The sequence below is a fragment of the Solea senegalensis genome, linkage group LG8 (genome assembly GCF_019176455.1).
Source record: "Solea senegalensis isolate Sse05_10M linkage group LG8, IFAPA_SoseM_1, whole genome shotgun sequence".
Classification (NCBI taxonomy): Eukaryota; Metazoa; Chordata; class Actinopteri; order Pleuronectiformes; family Soleidae; genus Solea; species Solea senegalensis.
The window spans coordinates 19,908,134-19,930,440 of record NC_058028.1 but is presented as its reverse complement, the minus strand read 5'-3'; the positions used below and the strand labels follow the sequence as shown (position 1 = coordinate 19,930,440).

General features: G+C 40.0%; 3 protein-coding genes across 3 annotated transcripts; all 3 read left to right on the top strand.

Moving 5' to 3' along the window:
• Positions 1 to 5,039: 5,039 nt before the first annotated feature.
• Positions 5,040 to 10,716, top strand: mmp20b (matrix metallopeptidase 20b (enamelysin)). The gene is made up of 10 exons (XM_044031461.1): positions 5,040 to 5,174; positions 5,757 to 5,995; positions 6,490 to 6,638; positions 6,929 to 7,054; positions 7,148 to 7,306; positions 7,434 to 7,605; positions 9,194 to 9,327; positions 9,589 to 9,745; positions 9,921 to 10,024; positions 10,514 to 10,716. Exons 1-10 carry the CDS (start codon positions 5,040 to 5,042, stop codon positions 10,612 to 10,614), a joined length of 1,476 nt encoding a protein of 491 aa, XP_043887396.1. The 3' UTR covers positions 10,615 to 10,716.
• Positions 10,717 to 11,013: 297 nt separating this feature from the next.
• On the top strand, positions 11,014 to 14,183 carry LOC122773570 (matrilysin-like). Its single transcript, XM_044032336.1, has 10 exons — positions 11,014 to 11,133; positions 11,572 to 11,813; positions 11,936 to 12,087; positions 12,221 to 12,346; positions 13,052 to 13,057; positions 13,205 to 13,365; positions 13,430 to 13,566; positions 13,654 to 13,796; positions 13,903 to 13,948; positions 14,033 to 14,183. The coding sequence occupies exons 1-10, from the start codon at positions 11,014 to 11,016 to the stop codon at positions 14,181 to 14,183; spliced, it is 1,284 nt and encodes a 427-aa protein (XP_043888271.1).
• Positions 14,184 to 15,836: 1,653 nt separating this feature from the next.
• On the top strand, positions 15,837 to 21,030 carry LOC122773071 (collagenase 3-like). The gene is made up of 11 exons (XM_044031460.1): positions 15,837 to 16,069; positions 16,160 to 16,276; positions 17,308 to 17,435; positions 17,522 to 17,670; positions 17,779 to 17,904; positions 18,085 to 18,246; positions 18,498 to 18,684; positions 18,772 to 18,899; positions 18,999 to 19,164; positions 19,306 to 19,409; positions 20,491 to 21,030. The coding sequence occupies exons 1-11, from the start codon at positions 15,962 to 15,964 to the stop codon at positions 20,592 to 20,594; spliced, it is 1,479 nt and encodes a 492-aa protein (XP_043887395.1). The 5' UTR covers positions 15,837 to 15,961; the 3' UTR covers positions 20,595 to 21,030.
• The last annotated feature ends 1,277 nt before the right edge of the window (positions 21,031 to 22,307 follow it).

Here is a 22,307-nt window from a genome sequence, read left to right as displayed (position 1 = left end):
ACCGTAAGACGTGTTCCAGACAGTGGAAAAACCCAGTGACACATGCAGAGTACACGTAGAAGTCGATCAGTTCCTGGAGAAAAGGCAGGTAAAGACATGCTGCCTATTACTGCTTGTGTCTGTGTGAGACAATAATTATTAGCTCCTGCCACATCAGTGGAATTCCTTGACGTCCACATCCAGAGAAACAAAGCTGGTCAGTGGAACAGTACTTGGACCTAAACCAGCGTAAGTACATGATGACACGGTTAACATATATGGAGACAAACACATTTAGCGACAATTTAACTGTAATGGCGGCAATAACAACATTTATTTGTCAAACATTTGACAGAATGATTTGACAGTATGCCTCTCAGTACTTCTGGGAAAAGCCTTGTAATGACCATGTTTTGAGAATGTCTCATTTTGCAGGTGCCAAGCTGCTGCCCTGCTAGGAGAGGTCAAATCTCATACAAGAGTTTTAGACGTGTGCAGCGTTAGCCGATGACTTCTAAAACAGCAAATTCTGAGTGCCTGATGTTCATAATTATGAGGATGATACAAACATCACTGGGAAATCATATTCTCCTGCAACCAATTAGAATCACCATGACTCAATGTTTGTGTTTGGACACAAACATCCTTTCGGTACACTCCAGTGTCCTGTGGAGACATATTTTTTGAAGTAACATCAATGTGGGCAGCGGTGAACAGGCTGCTCCTGACTCATGCCTGGGGGAAGTTGGCAGCCAAGGGGAATTTTGTTGTTTATTTTAAATGGCAACACACACACACACACACACACACACACACACACACACACACGTATATATATCTATATATATGCGCAGAGGTGTTGCAACCTACTTTTGGATGAGTTTCAGATCTTAAAAAGGTTCAAACAACAAATCACAGTGCACAAATAGACAGATAAAATCACATTTATTGATATGAAACGGTAATGACAGTCATAAAGCGTCATGTAAATTAGTTAGATGTTGGCTGAAAAGACTTGAACGATTTTTTATTCGACATGACAAGCGTCATTCTCTGTGTGGCTGGATGTGTTAGTTTTATATTAGGCAGGAGATATTTGTAGCTGTGGTTAGTGTACAAACATAACATAACACCTTAACTTTGTACACAAACAGGAAATAACAACAACAACAGTGTCAGTGAAAGGTTTGGAGACAACCTTGTTTTTGTTTTCCAAAGAAACAATAAAACAGATAAGCATCTTTTCTGCCTCCCTCATCTGGTCCATTCTCAGCCTGAGAAATGGCTGATGGCCGTGTCCTTCTTGGGGGTTTGTTGCCTTGATGCCCTCTTTGCCTCTTCTCAGCACAGACACGGACAGTGATGCTGTCTGACGGCAAGCCAGCCTGCTGCTTGACAGGAACGGCTCTCATCTTCTCTTTGTCTCATTGTCACTGTTGTGCTCGGTCATGATCTCTGGCTACATTGCGTGGTCTGGAGTTGAAATGTGAAATGAAATGTGACCACTTCCCTGCTGTGTCAGGGACAAGCTGATGTTGGACAAACCCTGATCAACAGACTTGCTGAGACACATTGAAATAATTGCTATCATAATGAGATCTGCTTCCATGTGTTTCATATAGATCAGGGGTGTCAAAAACTCATTTTAGTTCAGGGGCCACTTTCAGGACAATTTGATTTCAGGTGGGCCGGACCAGTACAATAATAGCATAATAACCTAAACAACAAGAACTCAATTTTTTGCCCCTTTGTTCTACATTAAACAAAGTCTCTTTTTACAAAACATAACATTTCAATGCAATTTCAACAATATTATGCCCAAGTTTACCATTACAGTGGATCTATACACAAACATTTAGTCACAGGTATCTGCAAATGCAAAATATAGTATTTCACATCACAATTAGATTCTCATTCATCACAAATTCATCCTGCGGGCTGTATATTTGACACCCCTGATATACTTGGTTTCAGTTTCCATTTTTGGGGCATGACCTCCATTACACTAATAACAAAAATAATAAATAAGATAAATATTGTTTTGTTGGTGTAACAATCACTCTCATAAAATGTAAAATGCATGTTGATAAATCAAGCGAATTTGAGTATAATAGTTTTTTTTTGCTTGTTGGGATCAGACTCACCAACAGCTGTGTTTCATCATCATCCGTTATCGAAGCTGACTTAATCATATACAGAAGGAACTGATATTTATTGGCCATTTAAGTCCTGACTTTACAAAAACAATGTGTTTCACAATGACCAAGATTTTAAAATCCACATGGGTGTATTAAACACGTTTAAATTTCAGCTTGTTCATTCCCTGCAGTGGTATAACACACAGTGGAGCTGACACACGACACTGAAACAGCGTCATAACACTTATTTAAAGTGGGTCATCTGAGTGTTTATCTTTGATCACTGCTCTGGTCATCCTCTGACTTAAGGAGGCCACTCATTTCCTATTGCTGATCCTTTACAGTAAAATAAACCCAAAAATCCAATCTATTTAGAAAAACCCCAAAGACATTTTTTGCTGATAACTGGTTCAAACCACACATTTTACTATAATAAAGTAAGCCATGATCCACCCATGACAACTATTGTAAATTAAACATTGTTTTGATAAATACAGTACAAGAATGATGTTTTTTCATATTTTTCTTAAAAAAATAATAAAAAAAATAAATGAAAAACAACTTACTGTACTAGCTGTTTTATATCAACAAGCATTTATAGCTTTCTTCTTTCTTCAAAATGTGCAAATCTGTATGGTAACTATTGTGATGCAAGTTGAATTCATCCTCTGTGTTTAATCCATCCTTATTACACACCAGTAGTGTACACACAAGCTGGTCACAATAGCAGTGGGGGATTGAGTGCCTTGCTCAGGGGCACCGCAGCCCTAGAGGGGTTACGACCTTCTGGTTATGAGTCCAGTTCCTTTCCTCTTGTCCATGGCTGAGACATTCTCTCAGTCTGTCTGTATAGTCAGTGGACATAAACACATAGAGTCAGCTAAAGCCAGGAGTAAAGGGAGGATTTAGATTACATGAATACCCGAAATTCACTGTGCACTTGAAGCTATAATTTAATCTGGATTTAGTTTTAAACTAACACTCACTCACTCACTAATCTGCAAATTCACTGTTAAGCAGTGCTGCCACATCTGCCAAAATTAAATCCACAGTGAGTGCTTTGACATTAGTTCAGACCCATTTTGCAGCGTTTAAAAACTACATGTTCTGTAGATATGCCACAGGAGGGCAGCAGAGGACTTAACTGTCTCTCTGGTGTAATCAATGTCAGACTTGCCCTGAAGGATAAAGCAAATTCTATTGGTTTTCCGAAAATGTTTTTAGTTATTCTTTTGAATTAGGGTTGAGATTTAAGGGGAGATTTAAAAATAATAAAAGCAGCATCTACTGAGCTTGCTGTGTGTCTGTGTCATGAAATAAAAAAGTATGTGTTGGGTTTGTTAGAAGTAAAGCACTTCCCCTGAGTTAACTACATAGCTATTTACTGATTAGAAATGTTTTTTTTTTTTTCTTAAAGTCACGATGAAGTGGTTTTGCATATTTACTGTACTGTAATAATCTGATGTGTCCTGCAGTAGTTATTATTCTGAGTCTGACTCAACACTTTCCTCCAAAGATGTTCAGTGACTTAAAGAACAACATTATGTAGAAAACCATAGCTTTTCAAACCTTGACATTAGAGAGATTTTGTTCTCACAGTCAGATATTGATCATCTCAGCTGCTTGTTCTGGTGTGTCGCATCAGTGGTCATCGCTCCAGTGTCAAACTGTGTGTTTAGAAAATACTGATGTTCTTGGTCTCTCCCCTAAACCGAACTCTCGGTCATCAGCCCTGCTTTTAAAATGATTTCATCACCTCGGCTGTACTCAGACCATAAAACCGGGCTGACACAAGTCCCTTTAGAATGTCTGCAGAACAACTCCACACTCTGGAAAAGTCAGCTCATGTTGTCCCACAGAGGAATGCTGTTGTGCCTGTAAAGCACCACAATGACCAATCAACTGTAATTGTAGCTTGAATGGACCGCAGCAGCACCACCCAAGCCAGTCTGAGTACCCTGGCTGAAGGCCATTTTCTTTTTCGAAGGCCTTAAATCCACCCCTTAAATTTCAGCTTCTCTCATCGAAAGGTCCCGCATGTGTTTGCTAAAATGGGCAAGAATGGATTTAATGGGGTTATTTTGGGAGAGCCTGCAAAATGCGTGGGACTGAGAAGTTCCACCTTGCTTTTTGTGTTGCTCAAGGGAGTTAAGTTTAGTTCCCTGTAGAAATTCCAAGCACATCGTTAACTGAATATCAGAGCTGCTGTTTTTAAATCATGTAAATATTGGCAGGTTTACGTGCCTTGTCTCCTGTTGTTTTCCATTGTGTGTATATTTTGGTATTGTCTGTGAACCAGCACTTTGCAGTCATGCTACCCAAAAAGTCTGTGTCCTATTGTTTACCATCATCAAAACAATTTGAGTTCATATCAAAATCTGCTTTGAACGTACAGTTGCAGAGTGTAAGTGATGTCATTTGTCTGGCTCTTTTTGGTCTTTGTGAACAGAAACGTTTTAACATTATTTGTTCCCCAAGTCCTTCATCTGAAAACAGGCTCTGTCAAGCAATACTAGCAGACCTGACTGAGGGAGCGTTTGTGTGTCTACACCAGGAGCGCAGGGGTGGGCAGAGACAAGAAGAACTGCTGAATGACTGGGCTTTTTGAGCAGTAGATTTGACTTCTTTATGTTTTCAGTCACTGTCTTGACTTTGATGATGCCATGTAAAGACTTGCACTACCACTTCAGTAAGCATGTCACAGAACTGTCCAAATGACATTTTGTTGTTTTTATTTTTTCTTCGCTGTCCTTGGCTGTCTGCAAACCCCTCCCTAATTCCATAGCACTGTCTGAGGCTTTCCTTGGATTTGCAAGTGGCATGAGTCACAATAGCCATTTAAAAGGCTTTCTCATTAACAAGAACTGCCCTCTCCCTGTGTTCGAACCGGCGCACTGTAATCCATAGTGCCGAGTCTGTGAAATGCATGTCATGCTGCTCCCCTGCTGCGTCTTGGTCTTTCTGCTGCCCCGTCCATGTTTCACGGCACCCACAGTTATTCCGGAGGTCGCGAGCTCTCCCTCCACAGAACCACAGGCTGACCTGAAGCTGGCCACAGTAAGTGCATAATTGCATGACGAATATTTGAGATTGAGCGTGTTACATCTCTTGTTCAGGTCCCATCACATGCAGTTGCAGAAACATTTTACTGTGGACTTAACAACACTGCATGGATCATTGCTTGGGATGCTGAGTTATTGTTTTTATTAATTTCTGTTTTAGTGTGGGCAGGGGTGGAGGTAAGTCACTACACTGCCCTCTGATCTTCGAAGCTGTATTACCGCATGAGTTTGCTGCATTTATTTATTCTTTCTGAATCCTTAATATGTAAGGAATTGTTGACAACCAGCATGGGAAATATTTACCACTTGAGCATGTTATGATTTTGTTCAGTTAACTGCTGTGAAGAGATCTTTCTGACGCAATTAGAGAAGGCAGCCGCGAATGTGTTGACTCTGCAGATTAGTACGTTTATGCAGAAAATATGCATGAAAATAATGTGCAACCAGATGGATGTCAGATGATTTCTTCTATTACATATCATAAATATGGAGCAAAACAACATTAATTGAGTAGTGCAAGGGCCAGTTTATTCACCTGGAAGTACAAATCTGATGAGGCCTTTTAATTTGCTCGCAGGAATACCTTCAGCACTATTACAACCTGCAAAAAGAGCCTTTCGTCCGCATGAAGCGGAGTGAGCCCACATTCACCTCCAAAGTGAAAGACATGCAGATCTTCTTTGGGATTAATGTAACAGGTGAGCTGGACGCAGACACGCTGGAGGTGATGAGGAGCCCTCGATGTGGCGTTCCAGACGTGGAGGAGTACAGCCACATTCAGGCAACACGATGGAACAAGAATGTCCTCACTTACAGGTACCAGTGTGGCCTTCAAGTGATGTTTAATGACTGAGATGATACAACCTGTACTGCTTAAGGGCAACTTAATTATGTTTATGTAAGACAAAGGCATGCATGACCTAGACTCAACTTGCGAAACAAAAAGAAAAAGGTCCTAAAATGCAGCACCCACCAAGTATGTGGGTAAGCATTCGAACAAGTGGGCAATTCAAACTTTGACAGGAATATGGAACAGCTACTGTCACAAAACATGATAGTTGACAGATTTTGGGTTTTGGAGTCCTGCCTCTGAATGTTATTATGGGATTGTGGGAGTGCCAGATTCTCCATGCACCCTTGAACTTATGTAACACTGTCAATTCACCAGAGCTATTTCAGATTGATGTCCACGGGAATATGTGTATAGAACAAACGCACAATTACAGAGAAAATATAAGAAACAACGCTGTTTTTGAAATTCAAATCGAGTCATGTTCATTCATAAACAGTATATGATGTACACTTTGCAGCATTGGCAGGTACACCAGGGATTTGCCTCGCAGCACTGTGGACTCTCTGGTTGAGTCAGCTTTCAGCGTTTGGGCCAGAGCCAGCGGCCTGACGTTTATCAGGTCACACAACCGTAATGCTGACATCATGGTCGAGTTTGTGTCCAATGGTGGGTTTATCTTTAGTTTAATAACAAACTGGTGGTGGTGAAAGACGCTCGATGCTACGTTGTAAGGTTAAAATCACGCACACAGAAATAAAGACATGCAGTAGAGGGAGAGTGTGACATGCACATGGAGGATGACAGTAGCATTTAGCTGCAAACTGGGGCAGCGTCAACATGCAGCGAGGACTCATTTAGATGAGGTGAACAGAGGGCTGTAATTTTCCAGTGGCATGAAATAAAACGGTTTTCTCTGTGGTTTGTGTTTCACATTTGGCCCGGCCCATATTGTTAAGAACACGGCGACCTGTATCCATTTGATGGGCCCAGAGGCACACTGGCTCATGCTTTTGGTCCGGGGTTGGGTGTCGGTGGTGACACACACTTTGACGATGACGAGCACTGGACAGCAGGAAAAACAGGTGCGGAACTCAATCTGAATCACACTAACACAACTGTGCAGATGTTCATTTGACTGCAATTTTCCTTGCATTTTTCTTCTTGAGCAATTGCAGGTTATAATCTGCTTGTGGTGGCGGCACATGAATTTGGCCACGCTTTGGGCCTGAAGCACTCCAGAAACCCACACTCACTGATGTATCCGACATACAAATCCTCCCATCCAGTCAACCTGTTATCTAGAGAAGATGTAGCAAATATCAACGCACTTTACAGTAAAAAAAACTTTTGATTCATCTATCGACTGATATACAGTATATTAAACCTGAATACTGGGGCAGCTGCATGTTTTACTCCTATCTTGTGCATAAGTGGAGCCTGATGCATAACTGTGTGCTGTAGGACGAGCTGGAAGTCGTCCAAATTTCTTTCCAAGGTATGGCTGGAGTTCTCAATATAACCCCTGGATGTCAGGATCCCTGTTCCCTCGACTCCTGCAGAACAGATGCGCTTCTGATTTGACCTTTGATGCAGTGTTCACTCTTGGGGACGCCACATTCTTTTTCAGAGAGAGGTAACTGCGTGACTTTGACATTTCAATGCCAAGAAGAATATTCAGTACATTCATTTTATTTATAGAAAATGAAGACTGCTGAATTTCTCTTTTTGTATCAATTTGTTAGTTTGACTATTAAAATACAGTAACAGTCAAAGGTCAAAGGTTTTCAATTGACAGGTGTTCCTTGTCAAGAGGGTTGTTACACAGCTCTAGATAGTGAATAACACTATTTGACTGGTCTTCTAACCCATATTATGGTAAGAACCACTCAGCTAAGTAAAGAGAAACAAAGGTTTGCCCATACTTTAAACATAAATGTCAGTCAAACCAAAATAATTGTCAAGAACTTCTGTAATCTTAAGTGTGGTTGCAAAAACCATAAAGTGCTATGATGAACCAGACTTCCCAGTACAGGACGACCAACAATTACCTCAGTTTATTAGAGTAACCAGCCTAAGAAATCATCTCAGATTAAAGCCCATGCATACTTCATATAGAATAGAATTCATGTAGGTGGCGGACTAATCTCAACAATAACTGTCCTGAGGAGATCACATCTTCATGGTCCTAATGCTGTAGAAGCCACCACCAAGGACCACACAAAGAAGAAGAAGAAGAAGCCTGCTGGGCCAGGAAATACAAGGATTCAGACCAGTGGAAATCTGTACCTTGGTCTAATGAGTCTAGATTTGAGATTTTTGGTTCCACCTCCTATGTCTTTTTGAGACATTAAGACATATGTGCTGCTGTCTGTGAAGCATGGACGAGAAGATGTGATGTGCAGCAACATGCCATCCCATCTTAGTGGGACCATCATTTCTTTTTTCAACAGGAGAATGACAAACACACCTCCAGGCTATATAAGGGCGGTTTGACCAAGAGGGAGAGCGATGCATAGTGCTGCTTCACTCTCTCAACTCGGGTCAATTTTAGAGTGACCAATTTACCTAATCCCCATATTGCATGTGTGTGGACTGTGGGAGAAAGCCGCAGAACGCAGAGAAAACCCACACAAACACAGGGAGCACATGCAAACTCCATGCAGAAAGGCCCTTGTTCCAACCGGGGTTCAAACCCAGGTCATCTTGCTGCAAAGGCAAGAGTGCTAACCACTACACCAACCGTGTGGCCGGTCAGTTCTAATGTCTTCAATATCAATCTACACTGTAGAAAATAATAATGCAAAACACTTCAAATGTAAATGTCACTCTGAAATCACTCAAATTTGGACTAGATAATGTGGTTCAAAGACAAATTATTACCGTGTGCACATGTTAAACGTGAGCCAAACTGGCCTCGTAACATATTTTGAAGTTAATGGATGGTAGAAAGACAGAATGGCACTGAACATGACAATTAAGTGCCAGCTTTTGGTCTGTGATGTAAAATGTCTAATCCTAATAAACTATAAGGGGGCATATCACTTCACCCCTCTCGTGCTTACTGGGACAGAGACAGTTAAAAGTTAAGCTATGGTTGTAGCTCAGCGTAACTATACTGGAAATGAACAGACTGTTATGAGTTTCTGACACAAAGTTCATTTGCAAACACAATAATCAGAATGTAACTTTTATTATAACCATATTTGCTTCCCCCCCACAAGATATCTCTGGATTAAACATAATGAACAGTATGACATCAAAGAGGGTCCCATCACCAACTTTATGCCCAAGATTGAAACAAGCATCGATGCAGCCTTCTGGGTCCCTCGCAGATCCACGGCTTATCTGATTCACGGTAACTTATCTTTTACTTTGTTGCTGCAAATGAACTGCGACACTCATTATTGATTTCACTCTGTCCTCATGAATAAATCTCATCCCAATTTTGGATTCAATGTCAAATTCACCATTTGTCCCACAACTTACCATTTTATTCTTGATTCGATGATAGATTAAATTCGACAGCCATCAAAACAGTCACGGCCCTGCAAACATCAAGTGAACATTCAAAATAATACCCAACTTTCCAACAGTCTGTATATTTATCCTTTGACAGAATCCATGTTCTGGACAGTGAAAGGCTCGCAGATGAGGGGAAAACCTCGAGCACTCAACCACTTTGGATTTCCAGCCTGGGTGCAGGACGTTGATGCTGCTGTGCACATTGTAAAAACAGGACGGACTCTCTTCTTCATGCACGATATTTACTGGAGGTGAATAGATTGTATAGTTTCACGTCACCCACGTGACTCATATACACTTGGAACTTAGACCCAGTCCTTTCACAAGGCCAACATTTGCTCTGTCAATTATACCCCTCACTCAAATGTTTTGCCCTTTAGTATAGAACAGACAGATGATTACGATTTTTGTTTTTTCTATTTCCAGTTACAATGAGAACCGAAGGGTTATGGATTTTGGTTACCCAAAGTATATAAGCGAGGATTTTCCAGGAGTTAACTCAACAATAAATGCAGCGCTTCATAAAGATGGTAAGTATAATCTTTGTTCCATCATAATGTATACTTTTGAACTGATTTAGGCTACATGTGTATTTGTATTATACACTTGTTGCATTGCAAACTCTCTTAAAACTAAACCCAGTGGGTGATATGAAAAGTGCAGTAATCTATTTATGTTTAGCAGATAGTATATTTCTGTCTGTAGCTTGAAGGGCTTTTGCAGATTGCATTGCTTTTTTTAATCAGCTCTGCACAGTTAAGTTTTTACAGAACACACTGTTCCCCTCTATGATTTAAGCTGTATAATTTACGAATTACAGTACTTCATATACTGTAATTTTAACTGCAAGCAACAGTGAATATTTGAGAGAGAGAGAGAGATGCTCATCGTCTTTATTATTATCATCAACAACAAACAGCAGGAACATTCTAGACAGAGGATATGTTAAAAAAAATATATATATATATATTTAAATCGCTTTGTTTGCTCCTTGAAAGTGTGATTTCTCTTCATCACAGATTTCATCTACTTCTTTGTTGGACCACAAGTCTACAAATATGACTACACTGGAAAAGCTGTCGTCGGAGTTGAGAAAGCAAACTCGTGGCTTGGATGTTGAAATAGCTGTGACACAGAACAGACAATAAACACAGTTCAGTTTTGAGTGATTTTCATTCATCAGTGGCCACATTTTGTCACAATAATAAAACACCAAGATGTAGACCGAACATATGTGTGTGTGTGTGCGCGCTTGTGGTATTTCCATGTACAATAAAAAGCTCTGAGAATTTACAACACACATCATTACATACTGAAAGCCCAGACATAGTATGTAGACATTTTTATTTGTGAGGTTTTAACCACAAAACCTCCAGAAAATTGAAGCAGGTATAGACACAGCTCTAAATACCAGGATTGTTCGCTTTAGGGATATACAATTGCCCGTCAACAACCCCCCCCTCCCCCAGAATGCTCCCATATAAAACATATGGAGCCGGCTGAAATGTACACTTGAAACATGATGTTGCTCCAGTTGTGGAAACCTGTTTTAGCTTCTCTGGTGTTTGTGGAAATCTCATGGACTGTAGCCATTGATCGGGATCAGCAGCCGAGGCCTGAGGACGTGGAGCTGGCTGAGGTTTGTGCATAGACGGCTGTCTTAACAGACGAAAGACTGTTATATTCAAATCAAAACATCAATTCAAAACTATTAGAATTGGTTATTATGTTATTATGATTTAAGATTATGATTATCACCTAATTTTAATGGAAGGAATTCAGATTCAGTAAAACGTTTGTCACGTATACGAAAAAAAAGAAAACACTTACGAAACGACACCTGCTGTTTGTGTTTAGTGATCCCTAATAATAAGGCAGGTTACACCTGGGACTGGTCGCCAGTCCATCACTGAGGCAACATAAAGACAACCAGTCATTCTTACATTCACATCGACGAACAGTACAGAGTGCTCAACTTATCCTGTTTCTGAACTGAGGGAGGGAGCCAGAGTACCCTCAGTCAAAATGACATCAGACACCTCAGACATGGCCTTGACTGATTGTCCTTTAATAACAGGGCTACCTGAAGAGGTTTTATAACCTGATCCCGAGAAGCAGACAGAGACTCATCAGGTCCACTTCGACCACAGAGGAGAAGATCAGACAAATGCAGAGCTTCTTTGGTCTGAGAGAAACGGGCCACCTGGACCCTCACACCCTGGATGTGATGAGGAAGCCGAGGTGTGGTGTCCCAGATGTAGAAAACTTCACCTTTTACCCCGAAAAGCCTAAATGGAGGAACAATACCATCACATACATGTAAGATGTTTTATATGTTCTAGGAACATAAAACTGTTGAATTCATTTAATTTTTTTTTGCCAGCAGATAATATTTAGTTGGATTGTTTCCACATACTGTTGACCTTGTTTTATTACTGTAGGATCGCCAAATACACACCAGACTTGAGACGAGAGGAGGTAGAAAAGTCCCTTTGTGCTGCTCTGAAGATGTGGAGTGATGCAGCAGCACCTCTGAGGTTCATCAGAGTCCACCATGGAAAATCCGATATAGTCTTTTCCTTCGCCCGCAGAAGTAAACGTGTAAACCACATCTGTCCCTCTATGGCACTGTTTAAAATACACAAAAATGTAGAGAGATCGATGATACAGTATTTTTGATGATGATTTTCCTATAAACCCTGACTCAGTCCCTCTGTCTTTTGCAGCTCATGGGGATTTCTTTCCCTTTGATGGGTCCGGGGGTGTGCTGGCTCACGCCTTTCAGTCTGGAGAGGGCATAGGAGGGGACGTGCACTTTGATGAAGATGAAACGTGGACGACAGGCAGGCAAGGTTTGTCAGTCAAACCCTGTGTGTGAGCATTTCCACAGAAAATGCAGTACGAAAGTAACAAAAGGTGACCCTAAGCTATGGATGTCACCGCAACGTGTGAGCTTCATTTCATGCTTCATTCAAAAAAAAAAAACTCAATAGATTATTAGTTTTATCCCTTTTGCAAATAGGGGCCGTGCACATTGATGAGGATTCACGTGTGAATGTGCCAGATTGTTGTTTCAGGGTGTGAACACAAAAACACACTGTAAAATACACACAGTAATAAACAGTGACACCTAATATGTTAAATACTCTAAATAGACATATAAATAATATATAAAATGCCATTCAGAATCACACAGTGCCCTCAATAGTGCAGTGTAGATTTCTTCATAGTGCACATTGTCTTTCTATTGCAAAGCTTTAAGCTCTTGCACTGAATATAGAAGGCTAAACACTTATTGTAAGGTCTTGACCTTACTATTAAAAGTTCCTTGAATCAATCAAAATATTTTACTGTGGGTCAATTTCAACACAATGCTGCTAAACTAAATAGCTGTATTGAGAAAATCTATTGCAGATTGTCGAAACAGCATAATCCTTTTTTTCTGGTGTAAAATAGTTGGTGGAAAGATGTTGCATGGCCCTGTGTTGACACTTCTTGCCACAATCCACACACAGTGATTTCACAGCAGGTGTAACACGTGCCTTTGACATAGAAAGCACCTGGTATGATATCCCTGATGAGGGTGTGGCCAGAGGCACAGGTGAGGATTTCAATCCCACAGGCAGAAGTGTGGCAACAGTGGTCAGTGCAAATCTTTGCTCATTTCCTCTTTTAAATGCACAGACAGGATGTTTGTTGTTGTGTTTCAGGTTACAGCCTGTTTGCTGTGGCAGCTCATGAACTCGGTCACTCCCTGGGTTTGACTCACTCCATGGACCCCTCTGCTGTCATGTACCCCAACTACAGGTATCACAGCAGTACGCAGTACGCTCTATCCATGGATGATGTGCACGCGATCCAAACACTGTATGTTGAGGAAGACATTTCAAATGTTAAGTTATTTCCTGCTCTTAAACTGACCCAGAGAGTATGAGTGTTGTTCATACTATTATTTCTCAGGTAAACCCACCAAAGACGTGAAAAGCCAACACATTCCCACAAAGTGTGACCCCAACTTCTCTTTTGATGCAGCAACTATGATTGGAAATGATGTTGTTTTCTTTAAAGACAGGTATGATCTGGTTTAATGATCAGGATTGCTGACCCACTCATGTGATTGCTCTGTGACTGAACCCACTTGCCGTTTCAATTCATCGAGGTACATGTGGATGAGAACAACATGGACGACCTACTGGAATCAGCTGAGAGAGGGCCACAGCAGCACGTATTTACCCAGCATTGGTTCTCACGTCGATGCCGCTTATGACATCCCTACCAAAGGCGTGGCGTACGTCTTCACTGGTATGGGCAGTCTGCAAAGCATCACTTAGGCTTCGTCAGCATGACAAGGCAGGATTTACAGGAGAGCACAATGTTGCACACAAATTACAGCCTTGTGCAACTTAAGTGTTGCAGTTCATGCAAGAGGCGAACCGAGTTCGGCAGCGCTTGTGGTATGTTGCTGTTTTTCATAGTATCCCAGAATGCAGTGACACGGTTGTGTTTTTCTAGGTCATAAGTACTGGGTGGTTCAGCAGCTTAAGACAAAAAGTCGTGCTGGCTCCATCTAGCGTCAGGCGAGTTGACGCTGCCGTGCACATCGGCGAGCAGGGGAAAACTGTTTTCTTCACTGGACAGTTTTATTACAGGAAACCTTTTAAAGGTCAACGTGCTTTGCAATACAAATAAACATGTTGACATTTGAAAAAAACACAGTAAACATACCCATGAAGTGAAATTATTGAGCTGTTGCATCATATTTGGTTTCAATGCTGTACGGGTCAAATGAATCTAGTGTTGCAGCCGTCTCTTTATTAATCAATCTACTTGTGATTTTCTTGATTATTCTGTGAATAATTTTCCCTATAAAATGTCACAAAATGTACCCTAAGTTTGATTAATTTCATAATTTCAATTTAATGTCAGCCAAAGGGAACCAAAAAACCCCAAAACAAACTCTCACGTCGTATAAGTTTCAGTTTGAAACAGGAGGCAAGTGATTTGACATTATAGACATATCAAAATGATGTAATAACTAGTTTGTTAAACAATATTTAATCTTTAGTTAAAAAATGGAAGTCTCTTTTATGAGGGAGACCAATGCGGCCAAGACAGCGCACCAGTTTCTGTTCACTTCAATAATTCACAACACATATTCAGTCAGAAATACAGGGAAAAGGACCAGTTCAATTAAAACAGCTGCAGATTTGGTGTTCTGTAAATTTTTGCATGAGCGGGGCAAAGGTTCAGTTCAGTGTAAGCCTTTGGAACCTGGTAAGAGAGCAAATGAATTGTAAAACAAATCATTACCTCATGGAGTAAATCAGTAAAACTATATTTGATGCCTTAGGATGTAACACAACACTGTGTCCGAGCAGTCCAATAAGGTAATATCGTAAGTAAAAACGACATAACGACTGGTTTGAACCTCAGGTACGATGAGCACAAGCAACAAGTACATGTCTGACAGCCCCTGGGGCATGATATTGCACATCATGTGTGTAAAAATGTAAAGACTGAAAACACAGTTCCAAGAGTATCTTTTTATCATTATTACAGTATTGTGGACTTTATTTACTTACTTTATTCAGTCCTGAAGTGGTAGCTACTTGTAAATCTGAGCGTGTGTAAACAGGATGTGTCCTAAACTCAAATAAAATGTGCTTTTTTTATACTTAAATATCTCAGTATCTCAGTCATGTAAGTAGCATTTAAGTGTTTGCAGTGAAAATATTTATGGCAGCTTTATTATAACGAGTTGTGGTTAAGATGCCCAGTACAGGTTCTTCAAATGTGCAACAGCAAAGCCTACAACTACGTGTGTCAGGAACACGATGCAGAGTAAAAGCCGTTGTGTACATTTCCCGCTACAATTTCATGAAAAAAGTATGGCATGTCAAAGAGAGGGAGTTTCAGTCATCCCTCATCAGTGTGTCATGTAAGATTGTGTGAGTGTGTACAGAGTGCTCATGTTTACCTACCAAAGTGAACTGTGGTCAGTGTACATCAAGGATTATCAAAAGTCTGTTTACTCAGACTGTTTACTGCTGTGTGTTTATCTTGATTGCAAAAATGAACACAACACAACTGTTGATGAACAGAAATGTCTAAAAGGAACAGTTGCCCGTTTAACTCAAACAGTATTGGAAACTCTTTTTATCAGTGTTATCTGCAATCCAGGGTTTTGGAAATGTTTCAGTTTGGTTTTTGCTGTGTTCTGTATTGAGATGATCTATTCAACCAGCATTGTTTTTTAGTAAGTTTGAGTAAGCAAAGCTAAAACACACTTCATCATCATCATCTCCTCCCACTGTGTTATCAGAGGGGCCAGTCTTCACTCCCCTCCTATTGGCATATGCTTATCTTGCTATTGACTGGAAAGCTCTACTTAGCTTTTATTAGAACAACGCACACCTCAGACTGCTGAGGCTGCTCTTACAAGAGAAGAGTGGCTGAGAAAAGGAAAGATGTCTCTCACTGATTTTTGGATAGTGTTGCTGCTTTGTTTTACACTTAGTCAGGCGGCTCCTACTGTCGCTCCAACAGTTTCACCCGAGGATGAAGACGTGGCACAGGTAATGTGCTGTATGCTCTGCACGTTCACTGTGTAGTAGCAGCCTATATGAGTATGACCTCTTGCTGAAATGACGTGTCCTCTCCATCAGGGATATCTTTCTCGGTTCTATGGTGATATTGGGACGACAAACTTAACTCTGAGAAGCCTCGTCAATGACACCTTCATACATGACCTTGAAACCATGCAGGCTTTCTTTGGCTTGGAGGTGAATACAGTAACTGAAGTATTTATAATATCATTCTCAACACAACTCATTTCATGCAAGTAAGCAGGTATGAAGACATAAAAAAATACATATAATGTCATTTATAAGCAGTTGGGTGTACTTTCAAACAAAGACAACTTTGCGGTTTAAAAAGATAAAATATGCAAGTCTCTCCTCTCTTCAAACTAAATATAGTATGACAAATGACTGATAACTGAATCAGGTGGTAGATGGTAAAATGCACCAATTACTGCTGCAACTATTGATTATTTTCATTAGTGACTTATCTGTCGATTACTTTCTCAAATAATAGATTTTTTCACACGGACCATAACATGTTAGAAATGTCTGAAAAATGTGGATGAGCGCTTCCAAATCTCAAAATGATCACATCCTCAAATATCTCTTATCTGTCAACAAACCAAAGGGTTTAAGCTGTCCAGGGTGTTATGGATGATTTTATTGGCAAAAATGGAATCTTGTGAGTATGTTTCTATCAGTGTTTATTAATCACTTTGAAATAAAAATCATGTCATTTGAGTAGCCTTAGAATAGGGACTGTGCTTCAATGACGTCATGTCATGTTTCTATTCTATTCTATTCTATTCTATTCTATTCTATGTTTCTATAGCAGCCAACTGGGGCAAAGTGACACAGCCTGTATTTGGCAATTTGAAGCTTAATTGATGTTGGTGAGAAGCTCATCAGCTGACAGACAACTCAACACAATTGTTGAAGAAAACATACTTTCTGGTATGCAAAGGCCACCGTAGTTTCCTTGACACTCTTGGGAAAGTGAGGAGTTTCACCATTAGATGTCACTATAATACTTACGCACATGACTTTTAAGAAAGTGAAATCAGAGAACTTGATTTTATTTAAACACATTCAAACTAACTACTCAATGATCCAAATAGATGTTGGTTCATTTAAAAGGTCAATTACTGATCTAGTTATTCAATTATTTTTTAAAGCCCTGTTAATGTTAAACCCTTAAAGTCTGTGCTGTTTTATTACCTTTTGATCACCAGGTGACTGGCGTCTTGAATAAAGAGACCGTGGAGGTGATGAAAGCACCGAGGTGCGGCGTGTCAGACATCAGCCAATATGGACACTTCCACGGTAAACCCAGATGGCAGAAAAGGCTGATCACATACAGGTATTTCCTGTGGTTAACAATGTGGTGTATAAATGTGCCTATGACACAATCATTGTAATAACTTGAGTGATTTATGCTTTGAACAGGATCACCACGTACACTCCAGATATGGCCCAGAGTCAGGTGGATGCAACCATCACCAAAGCCTTCCAACTTTACAGCAATGTCATCCCACTGGACTTCAAACAGATCCACAGTGGCATCGCGGACATCATGATCCTCTTCAAGGGTGGATGTGAGTCTTAATGAAATGTGTGTTTTTTTTTTTGCTTCAGTTATATCCTCAGATTTGACTGCATGGTTAAAACAATCTCTGTTCTTTCTTTTCTTTCTGCTGTTGCAGATCATGGGGACTTTTACCCTTTTGATGGGGCAGGTGGAGTCTTGGCTCATGCTAACTCTCCTGGACAAGGCCAGGGTGGAGACACACACTTTGACGATGATGAAAACTGGTCTCTTAACCATAGAGGTAAAAAAAAATAAACCTCCACACATGATTTAATAAGAGTGAAACTCCCCTTTCTACTCAATAAGAAATGTATGATCTGTATAATCTGTGCAGTTCTCTGTAGCTGCTAAACTGTAACATTGGACGTTTTCATTTTCTCTGTCAAATGCCATAAATGATTCAAATATGCATTGTGTTCAGACGTGAATCTGCTGTTGGTGGCAGCCCACGAGTTTGGCCACGCTCTGGGCCTGGATCACTCCAGGGACAGGCGTGCACTAATGTTTCCCACCTATCAGTACGTCAACACCGATGGGTACAGACTTCCTGATGATGACAGACGTGGGGTTCAAGCCCTCTATGGTAAGAAAAAAAAGGCATAATAGTTTTGAGCTACAAATATTACTTTACTAGAATCACCAAACAACTGGTCAGTGAATAACAAACAGCAAGCGAGCCAAGGTTTTATGTTTGATAGTCACTTATTTAGTGGTATTAAATCTTTCCAAATACTGTAAATCGTTTCCTTTACATCAACGGCTGATAAAATATAATGCTTGAGGATCATAGAGTTTGTTTCTCATTTTGATTTTTCTACTCCTCCTCCTCCTCAGGAAGTCGAACATCAGTCCCCACAGGACGACCAACACCAACTCGTCGTCCAGAACCTGAACCAGAGCCAGAGGAGCCAATAGAAATACCAGACCCTCTGCCCGATCCCCGAGCTGAGCAGTGCAGCCGTGGGCTGGTGTTTGATGCTGCTACCTCCATTAGGGGAGAACTGTACTTCTTTAAAAGCGGGTATCTTCTCAGATTATGATAATAAATGTGCATTTATTTGGAACATGAATGCAACATTTTTATAGTTCAATTTTTACTTCTCACTAGATATTACTGGAGGAAGGGTTATTATTCTGGAATACATTTTTTTAAAGTGAGTACAAAATGGCCTGGGATCAACGCTGTCGATGCTGCCTTTGAAGTCCCATATAACGATGCGGTGTATCTGTTTGAAGGTAATTTTCAAAGAGTTTTGTTCATTTTGTTGTATATTGATTATACTCATTCAAGTCTAAAGCTGTATCTGCATTGTATAATAATAATAAACTCTACAGGTCGTCAATACTGGGGCATACATGCTTACGCAAATACAAAAATGTCTGGCTATCCAAAGTCTATCACCACCCTTGGCCTCCCTTCTTCAGTTACAAAGGTTGATGCAGCTGTTTATGTGCCAACAACTGGGAAAACACTTATATTTGTGAAAAAACGATATTGGAGGTGAGTGCTGGTCATGGTCATTTTTTATTTCGATTTTAACATGGCATGTGTCTACCCATTGGCTTGTATTGTGTAAAATAAAAATAACAGAGCTAACTTTTTATTGAGCATTTGAAAGTGCTTCACAATTCTCTCTTGTAGCTATGATGACTACAGAAAACAAATGGATGCTGGATATCCACGGTATATCACTCAGGACATTCCTGGAATTGGCTCCAGAGTAGATGCTGCCTTTGAGAATTATGGTGAGAGATATTCATTTCATTCAATTATTGCAAGCCCAGAATCACCTTTAAAATCGAATGACACACAAACACAATATAGTGAAAGCTACACTCATGGGAAATAATGTTTAAAAAGGCAACTGCTAATTTGCCTATTTCTATAATGCTGGATTCACACGAAGGCGTCAACTGACACTCTTCTCATTCACTTTAAAGAGTTTAGTGCAGTGCTCTAAACTGTATTATGGATCCATTGCATCACTTTGGTCACATTACATGTGGCAGAAGTTGAGAAATGTTGTTGAGAAGTGTAAGCATCAGCTCGAGTGTTAGACAGTCAAATCATGTTAAGAAAATATTTCAGCACAGGCACTAGCCAATCAAATCACATTTAATATTTAGCTTAAACACTCCACGGCCGAATCCAGCTTAAGGATACAAACTGTCTTAACTATTTGTTTTAAAGGCGACATCGACCGGAAGCTCCAATTAATGCTGCATTTGTGTGTGTGTATCTGCGTCATTACCTCATTTATGAAACCCTAAAGTTTCAGAACAACAGTTCAGCCACTGCTGAGAAAATAGTGTTGTATTGTTTTCCTGGGCTCTGCGAAGCGGATCGGCACTTCCTTAATTTGATGTCGTCATCAGAAATCCTCACCACTCCTCTCACCACCGTAGCGCCTCTTGGTGCGGGCACTAGTCCGGGCACATCCGGTTGCGTACATTCAACCGCAGAAGAAGAAGAACTACTCTCGTTGTAGCTGCTGATATGCAGAGCATCCACCGTGCCAGAGGGGGAGCTGTGTATCTGAGAGCTGGCCTATCTATTACGTCACTTCCAGGTACCTGGCCAATCACAGGACAGTAGGAAAGCTCTCGTTGGCTGGCCAATCACAACACAGTCCATGTTCTGGGGGTGTGGTTTTGGTCTGAAACAGCGAGGCTGACGAGAGAGTCAGTGAGGAGATATTTTGATCAGCTCGTTTGCAGCGATTAGGAGGTTTTTAACCATGAAAACAAGTTAATATATGTAAGTAGACCATTTCAGTTAATTTGCCTCTAAGTGCATAATCATAAAAACATGTCTTCCCTCCCACAGGATATCTCTATTTCTCAAATGGAGCCAGACAGACCGAGTACTACCTGCCACAAAAGAGACTGATCCGTACTCTACTCAACTACGGCTGGCTTGACTGTTACTAGAGTGGAGATGCCAAGTCCCTAAGTGTATCTACAGTTAGCGTGGACGTCATGAACGAGTCGCTTAAATATAAAAACAAGTTTTTTAATGTCTGAGCCAGTACTCAAAAATGGATGTATGTAGATGTTTTGCAGTCTCTCTGCTTGACTATTGACATGTTCTATATAGCAAACAAGGCAGGCAGAGGCAAAGGTGAGTAGATAATTTGATCAATTCTTACAATAATCTTTTACTTATGGTTTAAGAAAGTACTAAATTATAGATCCTCATTTCAGTGATGAGGGTTAGGGTTAGGGTAATTTTTTTTCATTTAACATAAATAAATAAATGTGCAAATGGAGTTATGCAAAAGCAATTTTTGCAGTTTTACTGTCCCTTCTGGCCATCACAATGCAGGATTTCCTTACACAATAAAAAAAAAGATGCAGACAATAATAAGCCATGGTTTGAACTCTTCTTTCGTGAAAATAACATTGTTCTTTTCCTGGATGCGGCAATTTTAGAGTTTGTTTTGCCACAAAAAAATACAGAAAGAGAGATGAGTCACTAATGTGTCATGAATATGGATAAATTAAGCATTTGATAGTTTGCTGTTGCAGTAGTATCCAGGGATTAGGCACTGAACAAATCCAAACTAAGGAATGAGGTGCAGAGAATGAAAATATTAGGGCTTTAAAGTAAGGTTCACCAAAAATTACAAATCATTTCCTGTTAAATAGTGTTGGTTTTATTTCTGAAATATTTATCCCATACATTTCTGCTGCAATTTTTACTGTAATTTTCACAGCATTGTGCAACAGCAAAATATATTTCTAGACACAATGTGTCCCCATACTTAGTTGTTTTTGGATTTTGAAAATTTAGCACCTTTAAACTGACAAATGTTCACAGGGAATTGTGTGGTTTATTTCCAGCCCGCTTAAGGAAAATAAGTTGCTTCGTTATTTTCTACAACACTTCATGGTGAAATCCATATTCATGGATATTTTTAGGCCTTACAATGACTGATTAGAAGTAACTGTTTAGATCATCAAGGTGAAGATACTTGTCTCCTTGAAATAAAGCCACAAAATAGATAGTAAATCTAGTGCAATCCAGTTTAGAAGTATTGATTTCTCACTACATAGCAAATGGGTTGTTTGTCCTTGTTTCTTAGTCACTCAAAAAATAATTTATATCCTGCTGCCACTGATGAGGTGTGGCATATTAGGCTCTATAAGATGACTCACAAGTTGAACAACCAAACAAACATTTATGTATTTTTGGAATAGTGAAGAATATGAGGAGATTTGTGACTGGGAAATGTTGAAGGAAAAAATATCCAATCTTTGGAAATTGTCAATTGTACTGATATAAAGAGATTTTTCAAGACAATGTACCTACAGTTCAGTTAACAAGAAATCCTATCAAAGGCTAATGTTTGCTAAAATGGAGAACAATGATTCTCCAAAATGTTAAGTTTATAGAGACATATTCCATTGGTCACACAATATAATTACATTGAGATTTTAATCATCGTTAACTCATTGTACAGTTTAATTAAAACACACAAGTTTCCAAACTGCCTGGGGCACATGAGATGCACTGGCAAACATAACAAAGGTCATGATTTGGTGTTTCCTCTGAGCTCTACAAATTATTAACAATGACCTTACATCGTTTTAAAAGTTAAGAATCCCACTGACATTTATTTTCGCTGTTTTGTTATTGTAACA